Source organism: Eublepharis macularius, chromosome 9 (genome assembly GCF_028583425.1).
Source record: "Eublepharis macularius isolate TG4126 chromosome 9, MPM_Emac_v1.0, whole genome shotgun sequence".
NCBI classification, from domain to species: domain Eukaryota; kingdom Metazoa; phylum Chordata; class Lepidosauria; order Squamata; family Eublepharidae; genus Eublepharis; species Eublepharis macularius.
In genome coordinates, this window is record NC_072798.1 from 27,938,830 (window position 1) to 27,959,717 (window position 20,888).

At 43.6% G+C, this 20,888-nt stretch overlaps 1 protein-coding gene across 1 annotated transcript in view; it reads right to left on the minus strand.

The window, feature by feature from the left end:
- AKR1D1 (aldo-keto reductase family 1 member D1) overlaps nt 1-20,888 on the minus strand; it is a 63,713-nt gene that overhangs the window by 33,281 nt on the left and 9,544 nt on the right. The window contains exon 2 of the mRNA XM_054989249.1: nt 4,772-4,939. Coding sequence (XP_054845224.1) covers nt 4,772-4,939 — 168 coding nt within the window. The remainder of the gene's footprint in view (nt 1-4,771; nt 4,940-20,888) is intronic.

Here is a 20,888-nt window from a genome sequence, read left to right on the forward strand (position 1 = left end):
TTTCTTTCAAAAAAATTCTTGCTAGAGTTTTCCTTAGCAGCGGTTTTCACATGAACACTGCACAGGGGGAGTTATTTCACCGACTTTGTTGCTCCACGTGGAGTATTCTGTGCACACGGAACAGCAAAACTGGTGAAATAACTCCCCCATGCAGTTTTCATGCCAGAAAAGGTAGCACCATTTTTTCCAGGTACAAGATGAGCTTTGTGTACAAAATAGCTTCATCTTCTGAGAAAAAAGGCAGTCACAGAAAAAGCTCTAAGGACAGAAATCATACACAAGGTACATTAATAATAATAATAATAACGACAATATCTGAGAATGGAAGAATGTTTGTAAAAGGCTGGGGAAGACTTTTTTATTGACCGGGAATGAATGAGCAGTTAAATACATTCATGGAATAATATGGTATGTATAGGTCCTGGGAAAACCTCCAACTCAAAGAAACATTACTACACCATGATATTCCAGAGAGACCTTGGGCATTTATTTTACTGGGCTGACAAGGAATATCTGATTATTGTAAATTATTTTCCAACGTTTGAGAAATTGACTATTTACCAGATATTCCAGCCAGAACAGTCATATGACAAGATAAAAGCTCACTGCATACTGTGGGATACTGGACGCAGTCTGCTCCAATAAAGCAGCCCAGTTTGTTGGAAGGGAATTCCAGAAATTCAGCAAGCAGTGGGATTTTGATCACATTGCGTCATCATCTGGATATTCTCAAAGTAATTGCAAAGCAGAATCAGCAGTAAAAAGAGCAAAGAAACTCTTAAAAAGCACAAGCTGCAGGTACCTAGCACTACCAGATCATTAGAACACCCCATCCAAAGATCAAAACTCAAGTGCAGCATAGTGGTAAACGAGTAGAAGTCCTTTTTAGTCAAAAGTAGGAGATTACTCTAGCCAGAGGTTCAATGGGATGTTCCTCAGTGAATTGAGGAGTCAACAGCAACTGACTCAGCCTGAGATCTTCTAATCCTGACCTGTAACCTGGAAACCCTGTGAGAATTCAACCCTTAACGAAACAAGGTAGCATCTATCTCAAAGCAACTGAAATAGAGTCAGTAAACCAATGGTCATACTGCAGCTGGATAGTGGCCAAGTACTGAGAAGGAACAGAAGACAAATAAGGAAAACAACAGTAGATGATGGCACAGGCTATAACGAGAGGCAAGCCAGCAAACCAGCTGAGACACCAGCATGAAGGGATAAGAATGGAGTCTCTGCCACATGGGGACAGAGGTAAAGAAATACAAAGGGGCTGAATAGAAGAGACTCCACCAAGGACATGCCTTGGGAGATGGAGTAGATAGAGGTCACCCAGGAACTTAAACACGTTTAGGGCAGCCAGGCTATCCAGTATGGTAGGAGGCCTCCCACTGGCAGCCTTCATTGCCTGTCTCTGCTCCAAGAAGTGGCAAAAGAAATAAAATCGGTGCCTCCACCATGACATTTCTTCTGGGGAAAACCCATAAGTGATGTCAGGTAGTTACAGGAATTGCTGGAAACTCCATGATTCCTAGAGCTAGCCTATGTTACTTCTGGGTTTTCCCAGAAGTGACATCACAGTGCACAGGACAAAGTGCCCCCCATAGGGTTGCCAGGCCCCCTCAACCTCCGGCTGATAGGGGAGGTGGCATTGTGGTGTTAAATCTTGAGGACTATGAAGCAGAAGTAAAACAACAATTGTGTGATAAGGAAAGCTACCAAATATTTAAAGAAGACCCTAGTGCCCAAGTGACACAACTTATTAAAATAGTGGCGGATGAAAGCTTGCTAGCAGGAGAAACTACACCTACTCTACACAAAGCCTTGATCAATAGTGAACCCAAAACACCTACGTTCTATGTATTGCCTAAAATACATAAGGAAGGATTCCCACCACCAGGAAGACCAATCGTGGCTGGATGTAATTCATTGTTAGAACCCCTAGCGCAGTTGCTAGATTTCCATCAACAACCAGCCATTAATTTGACACTGGCTTTTCTTAAGGACACCACACAATTAATTAAGGAAATAGAGGAATTGGAACTTCCTAGTGGGGTGTCATTGATTACTTTGGATGTGGTATCCCTTTCTACATCTATCCCCCACAAGGGAGCCAGAGAAGTAATTAAGGAGGCATTATGGGCACGTGTAGATCAGGTCCCTCCCACTCAGTTCTTATTGTCCCTCTCTGAAATTATTATGGAGAAGATCTTTTACACATATAGATCTGAATTTTTTGTGCAGATTAGAGGGGTTGCGATGGGATGTCCAGCAGCGTCATCAATAGCTAATTTGTACATGAATTGGCTGGAAACACAACATACTAAACCGATAACAACCCTCTTTACACTGAAATCTTGTATTACCAGTGGTACATTGATGATGTGGTGGCGATTCTATCTAATCAGGCTAACATTGAAGAATTCATGCAATGGATGAACCACTTGGATCCTCATATTAAATTTACTGGGAACCATAGCCAGACCAGAATCAATTACTTGGACATAGTCATTTACAAGATTAATGACCATAGATTGGGTGTCCGTCCCTATCGAAAAAAGACAGACCGCAATTCCTACTTACATTTCTCTTCATACCATCCTAGAAGACTAAAAACTAATATTCCTTTTAGTCGATTTTTGCATTGACATAGGAACTCCACCTCGCCTATGGATTACCGAAAGAGAGTAGAACTATGGCCAGGAATTTTGTGGAGAGAGGTTACTCCCCACAACTGATAGAAAATGCTAGGAAAAAAGCATTAGGTGTGAGGAGAGCGGAATTGTTGACTACTCGGCAGAGGAACACTACGGGCCGAATCCACTGGTCTCTGAAGTTTACACCCAAAGCTACTGAGATGAGCCAAATAATTTGGGAACATTAGCATTTGGTGCAACACCTCCCGGGCTGCTCGGACCCACCAGTGATAGGATATAAAAGAACTTATAGCCTTCGAGACAGACTTGTCCACTCGGACATGAAAAGGAAAGAGCAGAGTAACAACTACCCTATAGGACATTAAAAGTGTGGGCATTCCAGTGTTTGCCCACTAGTGTTACAGGGCAGCGCTGTCTCTTTACCAGAACCGGCTAAACAAATTACGCTCCATAGCTTTTCCACTTGCAACACACATGGAGTTGTGCACCTTATACAATGTCCGTGTGAAAAAATATATGTTGGCAGTACGAGCAGAGCGATTAGGATCAGGATACAGGAGTATCTATCGAAGGTAAGGAGGAAAGTTATAGAAGCCCCAGTCACCACACATTTCCAGCAAGCGAAACATAAAGAGACAGATTTGAGGTTTGTAGTGATTGAGGTGGTACGGGATAAGGAGGGCAGGATCCTGGTAAAAAGACTGCTTCAGCGTGAGAGTTTTTTGGATTTTTTATTTTAAAACATCTCCTGCGGGAATGAATGCAGACTTGGATATGTCTTGTTTCTTGTAAGCCGTTGTAACTGACTGGGTTTGAACAGGATGTTATTGCTTTAAATGCAGGGAGTATATAGATGGGAAGGCCCGTTTCCCCATTTATGGAGATTGTTCTGGATACTACCAGTTGAAACCAGAAGCTGCTTGTAAAACTTTTTGGTGATTGAATACTGTGAGTAACACTCTAGATGTTTATAGTGCATTGCATAATGTCTGGTAAATGGATCATCTGCTGGAGTGTTGTTTTCATTTTATAAACAGCTTTGGTCACCCCTGAGGAAGCATCCGTTGTGAAACGAATGAAATGTCTCAAGGCCAGAGCAGTGAGCCTCCAACTTAAGATAAGCCAGCTGCACTCCCAGGCCCTGAAGAAACGGGAGCTGTAGAAGCAAAAGACACAGAGCAATGGCTCAATACAGAGAGCAATGGTCAGGACACAGAGCAATGGCATGGCTGTAGGGGACATACATGACAGAAACTAGCCATTAGTCGGGCGGAATTGCGGACACTCCTTCCTGAGCTCTGACGCTGTGCACATTGAATATGTATCAGATTGGAAGGGAGTGGTTGAGAATTGTCGTCTAATTTTCCCCATGATATAGACACTATAAACTCTAGAATTGTGGCATTTTGGCCTTACTGACCAGTGGAATTATTTATAGTGTATATGTGTATTGTCATAGACGGCTGTGATTTCTGGTTGTTCATTGTAATGAGAGTTTACTGGTATAGGATATTTTTGTATTATACATGAGCATGAATTGATTGGTATATTTATTGGATGACATTTTGCATATAAGAAATTGTATTTGGGTACATTAGCACTTTAATTGGTAAAATACATAATTAATTGAAGTAGATTGGGAGAATTCTTTGTTTTGTAGCAGGACTCTGCAGACAGCTTAAAAGTTCTATTCAGGCCTCAGGGGTTAGCTGTTAGGGGTTAGTTAAGAAGTGGTTAGCTATTCCCAACCATCAGCAGCGTTTTTTCCCTAGTATTGCTTTGTTAATCTACAGTCCCAAAATTGCACCCATGAGCTGAGGAAAACACACTGCAAGTTCAGCAGCCTAACAACATGCATGGAGAACCACTGTGGTGTAGTGGTTAGAGTGCTGTTCTAGGATCTGGGAGACTTCAGGCTCAAATCCTCACTCTGCTGGGAAGCTTACCGGGTGACCTTGGGCCAGTTACAGCCTTCCCTACCTCACACGGTTGTTATGAGGATAAAATGGAGAACAGAATGATGGAAGTCGCTTTAGGTCTCCATTTGGAAGAATGGCAGGGTATAAGTGAAACAAATAAATAATTTTCATGATTAAAAATAAAAAGGGGTTTCTTACTTTGCCGCAGTAAAATATATCTTCCCGCTTGACTTTTCCTTCGGTGATTTTCTCTCGGATGGCTTGCCCCACTTCATGTTCATTGTAGTACACAAAAGCACCATCGATGTGGCGGTAGCCTACATCAATGGCCGTTCTCACCGATTCTAAACAAGTGCCTTTGGGGGTCTGTAAAAGAAAAAAATATATCATCATTTGTTTGTTTTTGTATTTATTTTTCAGCCTCCCTCCATTTGGCCTACTACAGGGCCACTTGTAGGACTGCAATTTTAGACGATATATTAAACCACACAAACTACCCAGGAGACAGGAGTGTAGTCTACAGTCTCTGTTCCTTTACCAGCATCTCTCCGTGCTGTTTCTTTACATTACAGCCCTCCTACCTGTTTAAAACTGCACTCCTGAATAATTCAGTTTTGCATAGTTTACTGAATACCAGGAGAGTGAAATCCTAATCTTATCAGGCAGGCTGTTCTGTAAGGTCAGAGCCACCATGGAGAATATACATGTACAGGCAGTTGTTGATTTTGCCCATTTACAGGGTGGCACCCACAGAAGACCCTGTTTAGATAAATGAAGCTGCTATGGCAGAGTATAAGGAGAGAGGTGTAAATATGAGGGACCAAGGGCATGAACAGCTTTGTATGTGATAGCAAATACCTTGAACTGAACCTAGTAACTGATGGGTAGCCAGCCACTGGAGTGACTGCAGAATGGGAATAATAGACATACTCTGTTTAGCTCCAGATAATAACCAATTGGAGTATCTGAGTTGACTCTGAGGGTGCATTATAGTCTACTCTCAAAGTTATTGTGATGTGAGTTCACGTGGCCAGATTCGCTCTGTTAAGGTAGAGGGCCATCTTCTGGGCTAAACTGAGTTGGAAGAAGGCCTCTTTTTTTGCAGCTGCATTACACTGCTTCTCTAGCAGCAGTGTTGGATCTAGTACAACCCCTGGGTTCTTTATGAGTCTGTAGGTGTCACTTGAACCCACTCAAAAGTGGGGAACACAACGTCCTTCAAGATCTCTTCCTTCCCAACCAGCATTACTTCTATCTTGTCTGGGTTCATTTTCAGTTTGTTCTCTTTCAGCCATTTGACCACAGCAGTCATGCAGTGACTGAAGACCAATATTACATCAACAGGGAATTTGGATAGCAAGATATCTACCTGGCTGTTATTGCATATTGATGACATCCAATTCTAAAGCTACATATGATTTAGAGGGAATAACTTCTCCCACCATCTTCAGGCCAGAAAAAGCTTCACCTGATTAGATTTCTGAATTGGTTAAAATAAAGCTGCTGGAAAGAAAACAAACATACATATATTGGCAAACTATGTTGTAGGGTGTTTTAGGAAACATGGGAGTCCTGCCAAATTGGGCATTTGTTTGATTTGGATTCCATGTATCCCAAAGAGTTCATTGCAAGGGAAAAGTCAATGACTGAGAAATGAGATAAGGAGTTTACTTTATCAAAGGGAAAATGAAAAGTTACTAGAAAATGCAATAAGAGGGCTAAGTCTGGTTACAAAGTCCAAAACCAAAGGGGGGCTGCAAAAATTCAAGGGAGTTGCTACAGACCTGCAAATGTTGTTTTCTGCCCTCCCATTCTTCTGTTTGATCACTTTTCCTTCCTCCCCAGGTATGGGCAAGTGAAACAATACCTCCAAGAAGGCACTGCTTGTGCATACATATTGGGGGGGGGGCACAGGAACAACCAGTCTTGTAGCTTCAGCCCAGATCAAATTATTGTTTATAAGCACATGAGGCTGCCTTATGGGCACTGGCCTGTCAAAGTCAGTACAGTCCACTCTGACCAAGTGTGGCTTTCCAGAATCTTAGAGAAAGGTCTTTTGCCTTTCTGCCTGATTCTTTTAACTGAGAGTTGATATTGAGAGCTGAACCTGGGACCTCCCACCTGCAAAACAGATGCTCTACCATCAAGCCTCAGCCTCATCTCAATCTGCATTTGATTTTTGCATTTTCTTTCCTACCATTCAGAATGTTCACAAGAGTGAACAAGGGGAAGCTCAGACATGTGCATGAAAACATGGGCTTGTATTAAAAAAAAACAAGTTCATCACCTACAGGTTCTATGTTCAAGCAATGTCTATATACCAATGTGGCGGAGGAGAGCAGTTAGAGTGCTGGACAATGACTGTAAAGACCATGCTTCAGATCAGTACTCTAGTATTCACAGTGGTGGCTCAAGGTATTTTACTGCTGCTGCTTCTCCTCACCTGTGCCTATCCACTGTTTAGTAGAGATGGGCACGCACAGAAAAAAAAACACAAACATGATGTTCATTGTTTGTTGCCATCCATGAACAGAGACTCACAAACAACCACGAACATGGCCCAATTCACGAACATGTTCATGGTTGGCTGTTCGTGGGGGCCAGCAGGCTCTCCTCCAGCCATCATCCAAGTCACGATCCCTACTGCACCACTCCCAGAAACCTGACCTGAGCAGGCACCAGTAAAGGTACCAATACTAAATAATAGCTTGGCCCCAGAGCCTGGCAGCAGCCCTGGAACTTGAAGGGGTAGATCCCTACTGCACCACTCCCAGAAACCTTACCTGAGCAAGCAGCAGGAAAGGTACCAATAGTAAATAATAGCTTGGCCCCAGAGCTTGACAGCAGCCCTGGAACTTGAAGGGGTAGATCCCTACTGCACCACTCCCAGAAACCTTACCTGAGCAGGCAGCAGGAAAGGTACCAATAATAAATAATAGCTTGGCCCAGAGCCTGGCAGCAGCCCTGGAACTTGAAGGGGTAGATCCCTATCCCACCACACACAAAATTCACGCTCCAATGCACTCTCTCTATCAAAATGCCAACAGCAGCTGTCTCTCCCTCTCCACTGTCTGCAAACTAAGCCAGAGCTGGGAGCCCCCCTTCCCCCCTGCTTTTTGCTCCCTTGTAACCAATTTGGAGCTCCACACTTGGAAGGAAGACCTGCCTATCAAGCTAAATCGGGCTTAGATTGGGGTTTCCAGGGCAACAGCAGGAGTTCAGACAGAGTTCAGACAATCCCTGCCTAAGTTGCCAAGGGAACTGATTGCAGGTGCCAGACTGTCTGGCTTGACGAACAGCAATGAACAGCAACAAACGAGGCTTGCAATGATCACCTGTTCGTTTAGAATGGGGCCTCACAAACAGCTTGTTCGCGAACAGCAGATTGGGCTGTTCGTGGCTTTTTTCCCCCGTATTGCTGTTTGTGACCATCTCTACCGTTTAGTAGTACAGCATCTGCTTTGCACAGAGAAGCTTCTCGGTTCTGCTGCCCCACACAGCACTCAGAAGAGTTGAACCTCATTAGCTCTTCACTACCTCTGTGCTCTTTGGAAATAGAACAGCAAACGCTTCGCACCCTAGGACTTCCTGAAATCTTAAATGATGGCTGAACTCTTGTGAAAGGAAGTGATTGTTTTGGTTACCTTGATGATAAGACTATTAGAAATGGTAGCCACACTCTCACAAAAGAAGACAAATTGTGGGAGTTTGGGTACTACTGGTATGCACTGTTTGCCACACTGCTTTTAAAGATCCCGGGGGCAGGAGGATGAAGCAGTAAAGAAGACTATCTGCTTAGCCTTCCAAGTGGATAAGCCAGCAGTGGGTAGGATGGGAGGTTGCTTCATTACAGAGCTGGTTCTAACCATGGAGCTGGGACACCATGAGCCAGTCACTCTCTCTCAGCCTAACCTATCTCACCAAATTGGTTTGATGATAAAATTGGTGTGCTGTAAAATGTAGAGCCAAGCTACAAGTGACTTTTTTCACACGTAGAACACTTGATCGTTTTCGCAAGTTTTCCTGGGAACTGAAGCCCCAGTGTCCTTCCCCTCTCTGTTAGAATCGCTGCCTGAAGAGCCAGAGAAAGCCGGCTGCAGCAGCAGCTTTTGCAAATCCAGAGCAGCTCCCCGGGACCAAGATGCCCAGGGAGAAAGCTGCAGCTGCCCGCCTCCAAAGATCGTTGAGGGCAGGCTTGTGACTGGAGGAACGATTTGCAAAAGTTGCTGCTGCTGCCGGCTTTCTCTGGCACTTCAGGCAGCGATTCTAACAGAGAGGGGAAGGACACTGGGACTTCAGTTCCCAGGAAAACTTGAGAAAACGATCAAGTGTTCTACGCGTGAAAAAAGTCACTTGTAGCTTGACTCGTACATTGCCCTGATCATTCAAGATCTGGAAGACTGTTGCCATCTCTCCAGTTCAGGCTTCTGGAATCTGAACTACTTTGCTGAACTTGTTTCACTTTTTGTCTATTTCTTAAACACTCCCTCCCCCCTCCCACGACAAATGACTGTGAAGTTTAAGAGCAGGACACATTGGCCTGATGTGAAGTCTTCAAGATCGAAGACTGACCTTGAAGTTGTAAATTGTATGTGGAAGAATTCTTGGAACTGCCATCTGGTAAAAGAAATGTTGTGTGGCGCATGGGTTTTTTGGGGAAAAACAACAACTGCACCTACTGCTTAAGGAAGCAAGAAACACCAGCAGGTTTCCTTGAGAAATGCCATTAGCAATCAGTTAGAAAGTAAAATACACAGACTTTCTCTTCAAGCACTAACAGAGATCAGAAACATCTGATAAAAGAGAGTGGGCAGTTTCAGATTGCATATCCAAGAATACAAATGTTTTAAATAAACAAATGGCAGATAATATCATGCTTCAAGCAACAGGATGCAACCCACTTGCCTCTTAACAGGGTAGGAGACATAAAGCTGCCTTATATTGAATGAAACTGTTTCTTCTCTATTGAGTCCAATACTATTGTAACTTGCAGTGGCTTTCTATGCAATGAGACAGTGATCTATTCTTAGGCTAAGTACCTTAGGCACCAGGACCTTGGGCAAACCAGAGGATGTGTGCTACCACTCAGTCTATTACCCCTTCTCCCCCCAAATCAGGTCACCACCCTTCAAAATATTTTAAAAAATGATATTTGAGAACAAAAATCTTTGGATGAGGTCCAGGTCCCAGAAAGGGGTCAAGGAGGGATCCATGAAGGAAGAGTCAGTGGCAGGGTAGCCAGCCTCCGGGTGGTGGCTGGAGATCTCCTGGAACTACAACTGATCTCCAGACCCTAGTGATCAGTTCCCTGAAGATGATGGCTGCTTTAGTATTCTACCCTGCTGAGGTCCTCCCCTTCCCAAGCCCTGTCCTCTCCAGGCTTCATCCCCAAATCCCCTGGAATTTTCTAACCTGGAGCTGGCAACCCTAGTCAGTGGTTTGGGACCATCTGTGGAAAGCGGCTCACTGCAAAAGTTGCAACAGAAAGTCTGCTGCTTAAAACACACACACACAAGCTGTAGTGGGTTGCCTCACCCCTTGTTTTCCTGGCAGTGGTCCTAAAAGCAAACATAACTATGGCCAGAGCTCTATTTTTCAATGGTCAGTTGACAAACCTGCCCCCCAAATGGCCACAACGCATCTTGAAGTTTATGCAGCATTGCAATTGCTTTGCTGATCTGACACTTACAAATACAGCATTGGTGATACATGCCAGACATGTTGCTTTCTAGGATTTAGCCAAGGGTACCAAGAGGGAATCATCTTTATTATTGTTTTTGGCTCTGAGTCCAGGGGTTATTTTTCTCCTGCTAGTTCAAAACTGCAAACTCTGCTGTTCCAAGGACACTCTGTACCTTTCTGGGAAAGATAATACTAATTTAATAAGAAGTTCATTTGCTCTCCTTACTTGTGAGCAGGCAGAATTTCAGTTGTCTAAGGCCAGTCTTTAGAGAGGGGTGGGGAAGCTATTAGGTTAATGGGATTTTGTCCAGGTCCAGACTGAGAGCTGACTCCACAGGGTAGCAAAGCCAAATGTTTACTGGGGATAGTACTGCATATCCTGGGAAGCTAAGCAAGGTTGGCCCTGGTTAGTACTTGGATAGGCGCTGACCAAGGAAGTCCAGGGTTGCTATGCCAAGAAGGCCCAGGTTAGTACTTGGATGGGAGCTGGCCAAGGAAGTTCAGGGTTGTTATACAGAGAAGGCAACGACAAACTACCTCTGAATGTCTCTTGTCTTGACCATCTCCCCATGAATTGGTTGCAACTTGGCAGCACATTGTTTATTATTCAGGGGGGACAGATGCCGAGGCCCACCCCTGCTGTGAAATAATTGTTTTTCTTTTCTCAAAACTTATAAACTTCAGACTGCAGTAAAGTGGAGAATGTCAACTTTATTACTTTATGAAGATGGATTATTTGAAAAATCAAACATCTGCTAAGCTCTCAGCAAGGTGCCAAAGGACAATTTGACCACTCTAATCACACACACTACACCTCTATCTGTTAATAGCAATTTGGTGGGAATCCACGAGATATTTTTAAAATTTGGCATGTCACAGACACTACAGGAAAGGGTCCTGCAAGCACTGTGCTTGTCAGGGTGGTAGAAAAGTAATGACTGTTGATGACTAATATTTGTGGCCAATGCTATGCTAGTAGTGCCACTGGAGAAGTCATTGTTCTAGAAAAAAGTGCATTTGCTCATGTGTTCTTTGGGGCTTGCTCTTTACACAACTGGAATTTTGTATGAGTGGGTGCATGCTGTAGACAGTTTTGGCCGGGCAGAGGCCACACACCAATTTTATTGAAAAGCCCTCCAAATAAAATCATGGAAGGCATATTGTCTTCTCTCTGCTTTGATACAAAGCCAGTGTTGTGTAGTGGTTCGAGTGTTGGACTAGGATCTGGAAGACCCGGGTTCGAATCCCTATTCTGCCATGGAAATTCACTATGATCTTAGAACAATCACACACTCAGCATAACCCATCTCACAGGGGCGTTGTGAGGGTGAAATGGAGGAGAAAGAACGTAAGCCAGTTTGGGTCCCACTGGGGAGAAAGGCAGGGTATAAATGAAATAAATAAAATACAATAAAATCATATAACAGTAAATAAAATAAAATAGTAACCAAGAAAGCAGCATTGTGTATGATGTCTAACATACCAGAGTAAGCAAATTGCAATGAAAAAGGGGGTGGGTAAAAAAAGAAAAGGTAGATCCAAAGGGGAGGGGGCACATGGAAGGGATGTGGGTAAAGGAGAAAGGGGTTATACCAAACGGAAAGCTGGCCTGATTACATTGTCACTCAAGGCCAATGAAAACCTGGAACCGGCCCTGCTGGGGACTTCAGAGTGGCAAAGACAACCCACCTCCCACTATACGAACACTTTATACGAACACTTTGTAAGCAGCTCCCACTATATGAACACTTTGTAAGCAGCGTGGGCCCCCACCTACAAAGCAAAGGCAACATGAACAAATTTGCTGTTTGCAGACCACTCCCTTTTCATATTAAGGGGATTCACCAAGGGAGCTTTGCATGAGCTCCACCTATAAGAGTCTGGCATTGGCATTGCAAATAAATCCATCTCCATGGAGCCAGATATTTGACATTTCTTTAGCAACTGAGGGATTTCCTTCCTTCCTTCCAAACTCCTCTCCCTGAAGTATCTTCTTGTCTCACACAAGCAGAAGATGTAAAAAATTAAGCAACTAGATAGATTCAAATCGAGATTTCTTTTCAAAGAAAATATAGCTTTTAATAAGTTTTAGAAAGTTTAGAAAGCCTTTTATAAGTTTTTAAAAGGCATGATAGTTTCTGCACTGGTGGAAAACATAAAGGCCATCCCCACGTGTCTTTGCCTAGTGCAAAACTCACGGAATGAGGGTGTCTTCCTGGCGCGATTTCTGACATCACATCATTGTGCCATGTGGCCCTCGTTCCGTGAGTTTTGTGCTAGTTAAAGACGTGTGGAAACGGCCAAAGTTTCCACATATTGTATCTGTTAAGGTGTATATTGCTCACCCAGAATAAATGAATGATGTTCTCTAGTCAAAACAATAGAGAGATTAACCACTTAGCCTTGTGGAGCAATGAATTAACCTGGTGCCAAAACTAGTTTGATGCTAATACTTAATGAATCTATCCAGCAAGGTTATTCCATAAATACCTGGTATGGAGTACTGGTTAGAGTGTTGGACTAGGAGCTGGTAGAACTAGGTTTGAATTCCAACTTTGCCATGGAAGCTTGCTGCATGACCTTGAGCCAGCCATATATTTTGTGAAAGCTAGAGAACATGCATCTTTACAGAGAACATTGGTTATAAGGAGTTCTGATGTTCATATGCAATCATTAATACTATCAATTATGCACTTGTAGCAGAAGGAAACCAGTTTCAGAGACTTCCCTTCTAAACTTGGGCATGTTTCAGACTCCAGTTTAAAGTCTGGCCAAAGCCTCTTTGTTTAATTGAGAACTGCCTTACTGACATATATAAATGTGTAGTTTGCTTTGCACTCAACACCCTCTGTAGGAGTTCTTTACTTGCATACTCTGATGGCTCCGTTACCATTTGCCTATCATCATCACTATTAAATGGTTGGACCAGAAGTTCACAGGTGAATGATCTGGAATTTCTCATTATCCTTGGGGTTTTTAACTCTTCCAATGGTTAAAAAGACGTTACTACCAGCCAATCCAAACAAAGAGATTTAAATTCACTTGAACAGAATTAATCTGGCTTTCTTGGGAACTAGCTGGGGAAGATGGTTTATGTGAAGAGTGCTCATAATGGATAAACTTGTAGATTTTTTTTAAAAAATCAACAGACACGCATAACATACAAATAGACACTAACTATTGAATAACACAAAATCATAAATTCTACAAATTATGTGCTACAATTTCTATAAATTGCATTCAAACAGAGATATACAAATATTCCACAATGATTCAATTTGGTCCACGTTTTTCTCTCTCTGTAAAATGTTAACTTAATCTGAGTAAAAGTTTCTTTAATTTTGTTGAGTGTGTAGATTTTTTAGAGAGACAGCTAGCATAGCTGGATATGCAGTTTTTCCCTGGGTAGCAGGATGAGGCACATCAAAATGGCCGTCGTCACACAGGCTTCTATTTAGCGCGAAAATGGCGCAATTTCCCAGCAAACACCCACCTTATTCCAACACTGATGCGATTTTCTCTCTTCTGCTTTGTGCTCGATAGTCACGCTATTTTGCGCCTCAGTGTGAATGCCTCACATCAATGTTTTTTGCCTCGCCACGCCATAGGCCCACCCTTTTTTTCTCTCCTCAGTCCCAGAATCCATTTCTCCCACGACTCCCCCTTTTTTTTTGGTAATAATGTCCTTATATCGCTATAACGACATCACACAATGAAAATTTTCTGCTGAAGAAAACAAGTAAAAATGACTGAATTACCATTAGAGAAATTTTTATTTTAACCCAAAACCACACCTCGCTAAAAATGGCCGTGTTCAGTCATTTTCTGGGGTTTTTTTTAATTACAATGTTATAGCGATAAAATGCCTTTATTTTTTTGCGTGGGAAAATTTTAAACTCCGCAACTGTTCTATCTGACTTCCGCTTTCAGTTTTGCGTTACCGAGAGGATCTTGGGCGCGGAAGACTGCAGCCTCATCCAGCTGACAACAACTTCAGTTGTGCACACGGATTTCAGATTATTCAGGAAACAGCAGTAGATTAGGAAACTAATGTCATTCCGTTATAGCGGAATTAAACGCCAAAAAAAATTTAAAAAGGGGGGGAGGAGCTGCTTCTGCGCCCATTAGAGAGAACGGAACAGAGCGCTTAGTTGTGGACAGCTGGGAGCGCAAAGAAACGTGAGGTGACCCAAAGAAACGTTACTGTGCCGATATCAGCGATGACGCTATATGCTGTAAATTTAACGGAACAGATGCCCATGTGACGATGGCCAATGTTTGCAGGTAAAGGACTAAGGCCTGTAAACTTTAAGGAACTTGCCAGGATTTTAGCATCTGTTTTTTAATTAATCAATGTAAGAGTATAAAACTGCCTGTGGATTTACTGTCCAGCCTATTCATGATTCAGCTGCTGTAGTCATACTATTAACATTTGTGCCCTCGTGATATTAAAATTTCTTTTATTCCTTATGTAAGAGACTTAAAATAACTCTCAATAGTTGCCTAAATAGTACTACTGTGTTTACTCAAAGTAAGCTTGCCATTCCCCTGCTGGCAGAGGGGATTCCCCCACTGTCTGCAGGGTCTTCCCACAGCCAATCAGCTGGTGAGAGGGAAAGGCAAGAAATAGGAGGGGGTATGTTGTATCGACGTCACTCCCTGCGTACCCAGAAGTTACATCAGGACATTGCCAGGGTGCACCAGGGACATACTTAGAATATATGCAGTAGTTGGTGGCAGTTAATGGTCCAAGACTTTTGTAAGGCTTTAGGGAAGGGTCTCAGGTGGAAGTTTTTCATATCACCCTCTGCCTATTCCTTTTAACTATACATTCTGGAGACTGAAGCTCGGATTTTCTGCGTTCAAATGAGATATTCTGTAACTGAGATACATGGTGGGAGAGGGGGGGGGCTTCTGCTGCAGCATTCACAGAACCACTCTCTTTGCTAAAAGGACAACTGATTTCACCACATCATAGCTGTACAGAAACACAGATGAGGAATAAAACTGTACATGCCTACAAATGTTCTTAAATTCCATCAGTGAGTCATTTAAATGTTAGTAGCCTGGGGGTAAAGTGTAGATGACTGGGGAAGGCAATGGCAAACCACCCTGTAACAAAAAGTCTGCCAAGAAAACGTTGTGATGCGATGTCCCCACATGGGTCAGTAATGACTCGATACTTGTACAGAGGACTACCTTTACCTACCTTTAGCTTGACTGTAAGATCTAGAATTTTGCCCAATCCTCCTTTAACAAAAGCTTATTTTTGTCATATATCATCTACTTATAATTTTATTCTTTCCTGCCTCTCAACCTTCAGCTTTATTCTTAAGGGTTCTTCATGAAAGAAGTCCTTTCTTTGGCCTTTTGACTCTTAATACCTCACCTGAAGCCACAATCCTTTGCATACAAAGTCAAACACCTGGGAACACTTAATACAAAATGAGGCCCAGATCCACTAGAATTTCCAGAAAACCTAGGCAGACTTTGATCTCTATTTATGCCTTATGATTTTGAGCCCTTGGTTTCCTTTTTTCTAGCAATGGAAGGCTCCTAAACACTCTACTTCTTCACTTGAACATGTAGGTACAAGAGAATGCCCTAACACTAGGAAGAGTTCAAAAGCCCACTCCTGCATATGGTTGATGACATACTTTGAGTATTTTAGAGAACATTTGTCCACCACCAGGGCTTTTTTTCAGGGGGAACGCGGGGGAATGGAGTTCCGGAACCTCTTGAAAATGGTCACATGGCTGGTGGCCCCGCCCCCTGATCTCCAGACAGAGGGAAGTTTAGATTGCCCTCCGCGCCACCAAGCGGCACGAAGGGCAATCTAAACTCCCCTCTGTCTGGAGATCAGGGGGCGGGGCCACCAGCCATGTGACCATTTTCTCCGAGGGCAACCCACTGAGTTCCACCACCTGTTTTCCCAGAAAAAAAGCCCTGTCCACCACCTATGTTAGACCCTTCAGCTCCAGCACACATCTCTGAACAGCCATGGGGCAGTCACAGGAGCACGTTCCAGGCTCCTCGGAAAGAAAGTAGGACATACTTTGATGAGGGGCTGTGGCTTAGTGACAGAGCATCTGCTTTGCTTGCCTGTGTCTGGTTAAAAGGATCAGATAACTATGTGATGTCAAAGACCAGAAACCCTGGACAACTGCTGCCAGTCAGAGTAGATAATTCTTCTGATCATGGTAAACCAATGATCTCACTCAGTATAAGGTGGCTCCATGTGGAGTTGATGGGGGTATACAAGTCATCTGCAAATAAATCTTCAGAAATTTTAAAACTATAAATAGCAGATGCTGGGGAGTCTCAATCAAGATTTGGGATTTTTAATCCTTTGCCCATCTTGTTTTTGCAAGGTAAAATATACCTATGTCTATATGGTATTCCCCCCCCCTGCCCCGACAGGGTCAAGAGCCCCAGATTGAGTGACCAAGATTACAAAAACGTGATAGAGGAAAGGGTTAAAACCCTTGCCACAACCCCAATATGGATCAACTCCTCCACTCCATTCTTTGTAGATTAGAAGTTTCCAGTGTTGACCTCGTGTTTTTGGGCGCCCCATCTTTGCACACGAGCTCCAGTGCTTACGTGATGATGTTACTTCTGGAAGTAACGTCATCGCACTGGCCACAGGAGTGCTTCTGCACTCTGTGCAGGGTCAACTTGGCCTATTTGCCAAACAAAGCGTGGAAGCGCTCCCATGGCTGGCACGATGGCATCACTTCTGGAAGTGACATTGTCACACATACTCCCTGGAGTGTGCATGCCATGTGTGTTCCCAGGGTGCCTGTTAGTGGCAGGTGACCTCTGGGGGGCTTGCTGCCTCCTTCCGATCACTAGTGGATCGGCAAGCAACAGGGCAAACACCCAGGAGTTCGCACGACACTGGTGGGCTCCTAGGAATCCTATAAAGCTTGGTCTGGCCTGTACTGGGTTGCTGAGGAGTGTCACATATAAATAGATACCCTGAATGCAGAAAACTAAAATGTCAAGCAACAGAGTTCTTTGCTAGCCACTTCCCAACATGCTAGCTTCTATGTGCAGCCTGAAACTTACCGCATGGGTGCATGCTAACTATATGTGAGGATGCCAAAATACTCTTTGGCCACCTGAGCTTTTTTCTTCTCTTTTGCCAAATGCAGCAGAGGTGGCTTTCTGCTGCTGCTTCCAACCCCAGTCCCCAGACCCACTCTGCAAGTGTTCATGGAAGAAGTATGCATGACCGAATATTAAGACAATGTTTTAGCCCCAAAAGCTAGGTGCAAGTTCTGTCGACGCTGTTTTTAACTGTGAGAGCTCCATCAGCAAGATTCACTAGCCAGCTGTGTGCTTCAGACTACAGCTGGAAAAGAAGATGTGGAAAAGAGATGAAAACAAGATATGTAAACTCTTGGAACTTGGCCAAGAATTTGCATTTTTATTTATACAGCATTTTCTATCATGCTTCTTCTTGTGCAAGTCCCTGTGGGTCCCTATGATACAGTTTAAAGGAGTTCCCACATGAGAATTCACTCTTTAAAGTTGGGGTCTATCCCCAGGGTGAACCTGGAGATGCCCAACATGACTAGTTTGTGTTGGGATGTTAGCAAGTGCCATCCCTTCAGTCATGAAAGAGTTAATCTGTTGTTTGTGTTTAGCTAGAGATAACTAGTTTGCGTAGGACCAATTAAGGGTTGAGAACTTCTTCCCACCAGGAAAAAGGAGAGTTGCATGCTTAATGAAGGGAGTTAGGGTTGATTATTGGCTGATCAGTTTTATTGGGGCACAATTGACATTCCAGCAGGTACTCAGGATGCCATCACAGTTCAGCTGTGGCTTTTAGAACATCAAGATGCAGAGATGTAGAAGCTAGGTATGCTATTCTTTATTTTCTAACCAATGTGGCTTTTTAAAAACCAAATATGTAGTCAACTCCTTTTCTAGAAGCTAAAACACACACATTTGTGCTACTTATTTCTGCTGTGCTATTTACTCTGCCACTATTAATTTCCAACATTTAGACCGAGTGAACAAGAAGTCTTGCAAGCCTGTTGAGCATTCCTTACTGATGAGGTGTACTCCTAGGAGCCTAGAGATGGAAGAGTCGTCATGGCCTAGGCCATCTAGTCCAACCCACCCCTGCTCAGTGTAAGAAACCCCAAACTAGAGCATTCTTAACACATGGCTGCCCACTCCAGAATCTCTTTGAAGGCTTCCAGCAGAACATGAGTGCTTCCTATCTAAAGGCAAGAGTGCTTTACATTTCTTTGCCAGTATTTTCTCTCTCAGGAGGAGGGGTACTCTTCGAGAGTATTAAAAAGGATACCATCTAAATTGTGTTATACTTGTGGAGTGATAGCGGAGCCTCTGATATAGGCCATTTCCACACACGTTAAATAATGCACTTTCAATGCACTTCAGCAATCCTTTGGAAGTGGATTTTTTGTTCCACACATGGAAAAGCTGTTCCAAATGTTCACTAAAGAGTACTGAAAGTGGATTATCCAACATGTGTGGAAGCAGCCATAGATTTGCTGAGCTGGTGTGATGGCATGGAACATTTTCTTCACTCAAAGAATTAAGCAGTCTGATTTCTGTGAGACAAGGAAAAGTAGCTGGGAGGGCAGGGTATAAACCAAATAAAATAAATAAACCCTCACACAGGGGCAAGTTGATTACTGAAAGACGGCACAGGATAGAGGGTAATTAAGGAGATGGAGGGACGGGGGCAGTAGAGGGGATGGCCTAGGAAAGAGGAACCTGAGACAAGAGGGGGTTGTTTGAGGAGAAGGACAGTGAAGTCAAAGAACTGAAACAAAATGTAGCTAATCAGATGGGGGACTTTGAAGAAGCATCAGAAACAAAGTATGACTGTGTGCTACAGAGGGTATCAAGGAGAAGCAGGCTAGGGAGGCTAGGCAGGTGTCAGGGTGGCCAAAGGATGTGGATTCTTGGCTTATATACTGACAAAGGGAAGATTGCCAAATATGGTTTTTACCTTCACTGAAGCACTGAGACCTTGAGACACTAATGGAGAAATGGGGGAGGCCTTTTCTGTTGTTGCCTCCACCTATGGGATGCCTTCTCCAAGCAGCTGAGCATGACCACATCCCTGAGGCCTTCCAGGGCAGCTTAAAGATCCACCCATTTCAGAGGGTGCTGGACTTAGACCAAAGAGCTGTTATGGGGAATTATATTGGCACTGCATGATAAAATGTGGCTTCTTAGATATTGTGAATCGTGTTAAGATTTTTCATTTTCTGTTATTGTGATTGTAAGTTGTATTGTGAACTGTCTTGGGGACCAGTTATGGTCAAAAAGTGGTCAATGCATGCACTGACTAATGGGCCAGAATGCAGTGGTAGAGAAGGAAGGAATTAAATTTCACATACCAGGTTGAACTAAACAGCCAGTTCTTTGGCTTCAGGCCTTCTAGCCAAACCTGATAACACTATGTGATTAATTTTCAACAGAATTAGCCCCTGGCATCCATCATCTGAGCTGGTATCTTCTGAGAGAAGTTATCAGCAATAGAATATTCACTACAGTCCAACTGTGCGAAAGGTCAACCTATCTCTGAGAAGTTCTCACCTCAAACCCTAGGAGTAGAAGGAACTTTATAAGGAAAAGGTAGCGAAAGAGTACTGCGAGGTCAGTGGATGTGATTGCAGGTGATATAAAAGCTCAGAGGGCGGAACAGGCAGTGAAGTGCCGTAAAGAACTAGATGAATGGAGGGAAGGGAGAGAGGGAGGACAGAAGAGACCAGGAGTGAAAGGCCTCATACTTGGTTTTGTTCACAGGAAGTGACGGTCACAAATGCCGGACGGTGGGGAAGCTAACCAAAGGACAGGTTGGCTAAAGGGAAGTGATACAATAGGCAAAAGTGCTAAGGACATGAGAAAGAGGTGGCATGGGACAAAAGAAGGCTGGAGCAAGCTCTCGTATGAGGATAGTGCATATGTTTCTCTAGTTTAGCATCTTGACTGAAATTACGTTTTCCCCTTATACCAGTGGGCTTAATCTTTTCTGACCCGGGACCTGCGGACCCCCTGAGCTGCCAGCGTATGACAGGCTGGAAGAAGGGACACAGAGTTATGATTTCACAAGAGTGAAGGCCAGGGCCATGGGAGCTGGTGTTAGGAACCACATACCAAGCATCAGGAGGTACACCAGAGAGAGGAATAAGCCAGAGTGAGGAATAAAGAGTCGTGGAAGAAATCCTCTCTACCACTGAGTACCTTGCCATCCTGCTAATTCTCTGAGCATGCAAAAGAAAAAGTGGTTGGCAGGGCACATCTACTCTCTGTGCATGCACACTAGCCACATAGAGCCCCTCCCCCAAGTGACAGCTTTATAGAGTTAAGGGCCCCCAGATGAGGCTTCAGTTCAAGAGCTAAATGGACCTCTGCCTTAGACCGGGGAGAATCAGAGATGGGTGTTGTCCCAACAGAATCCAGAGTGTATCCAGGCATATCCTACAGGTCACTGCAGTTTTCTTCTGCACCTTCAGCCAGGCTTACCACCTATCATCACCTCACAATCAAGTTTACAGACCAACAATGTAATCCTAAATTGAGTTACACCCATCTAAGCCTATTGAGTTCAATGGACTTACAAGCGTGTAACTGTGTTTAGGAT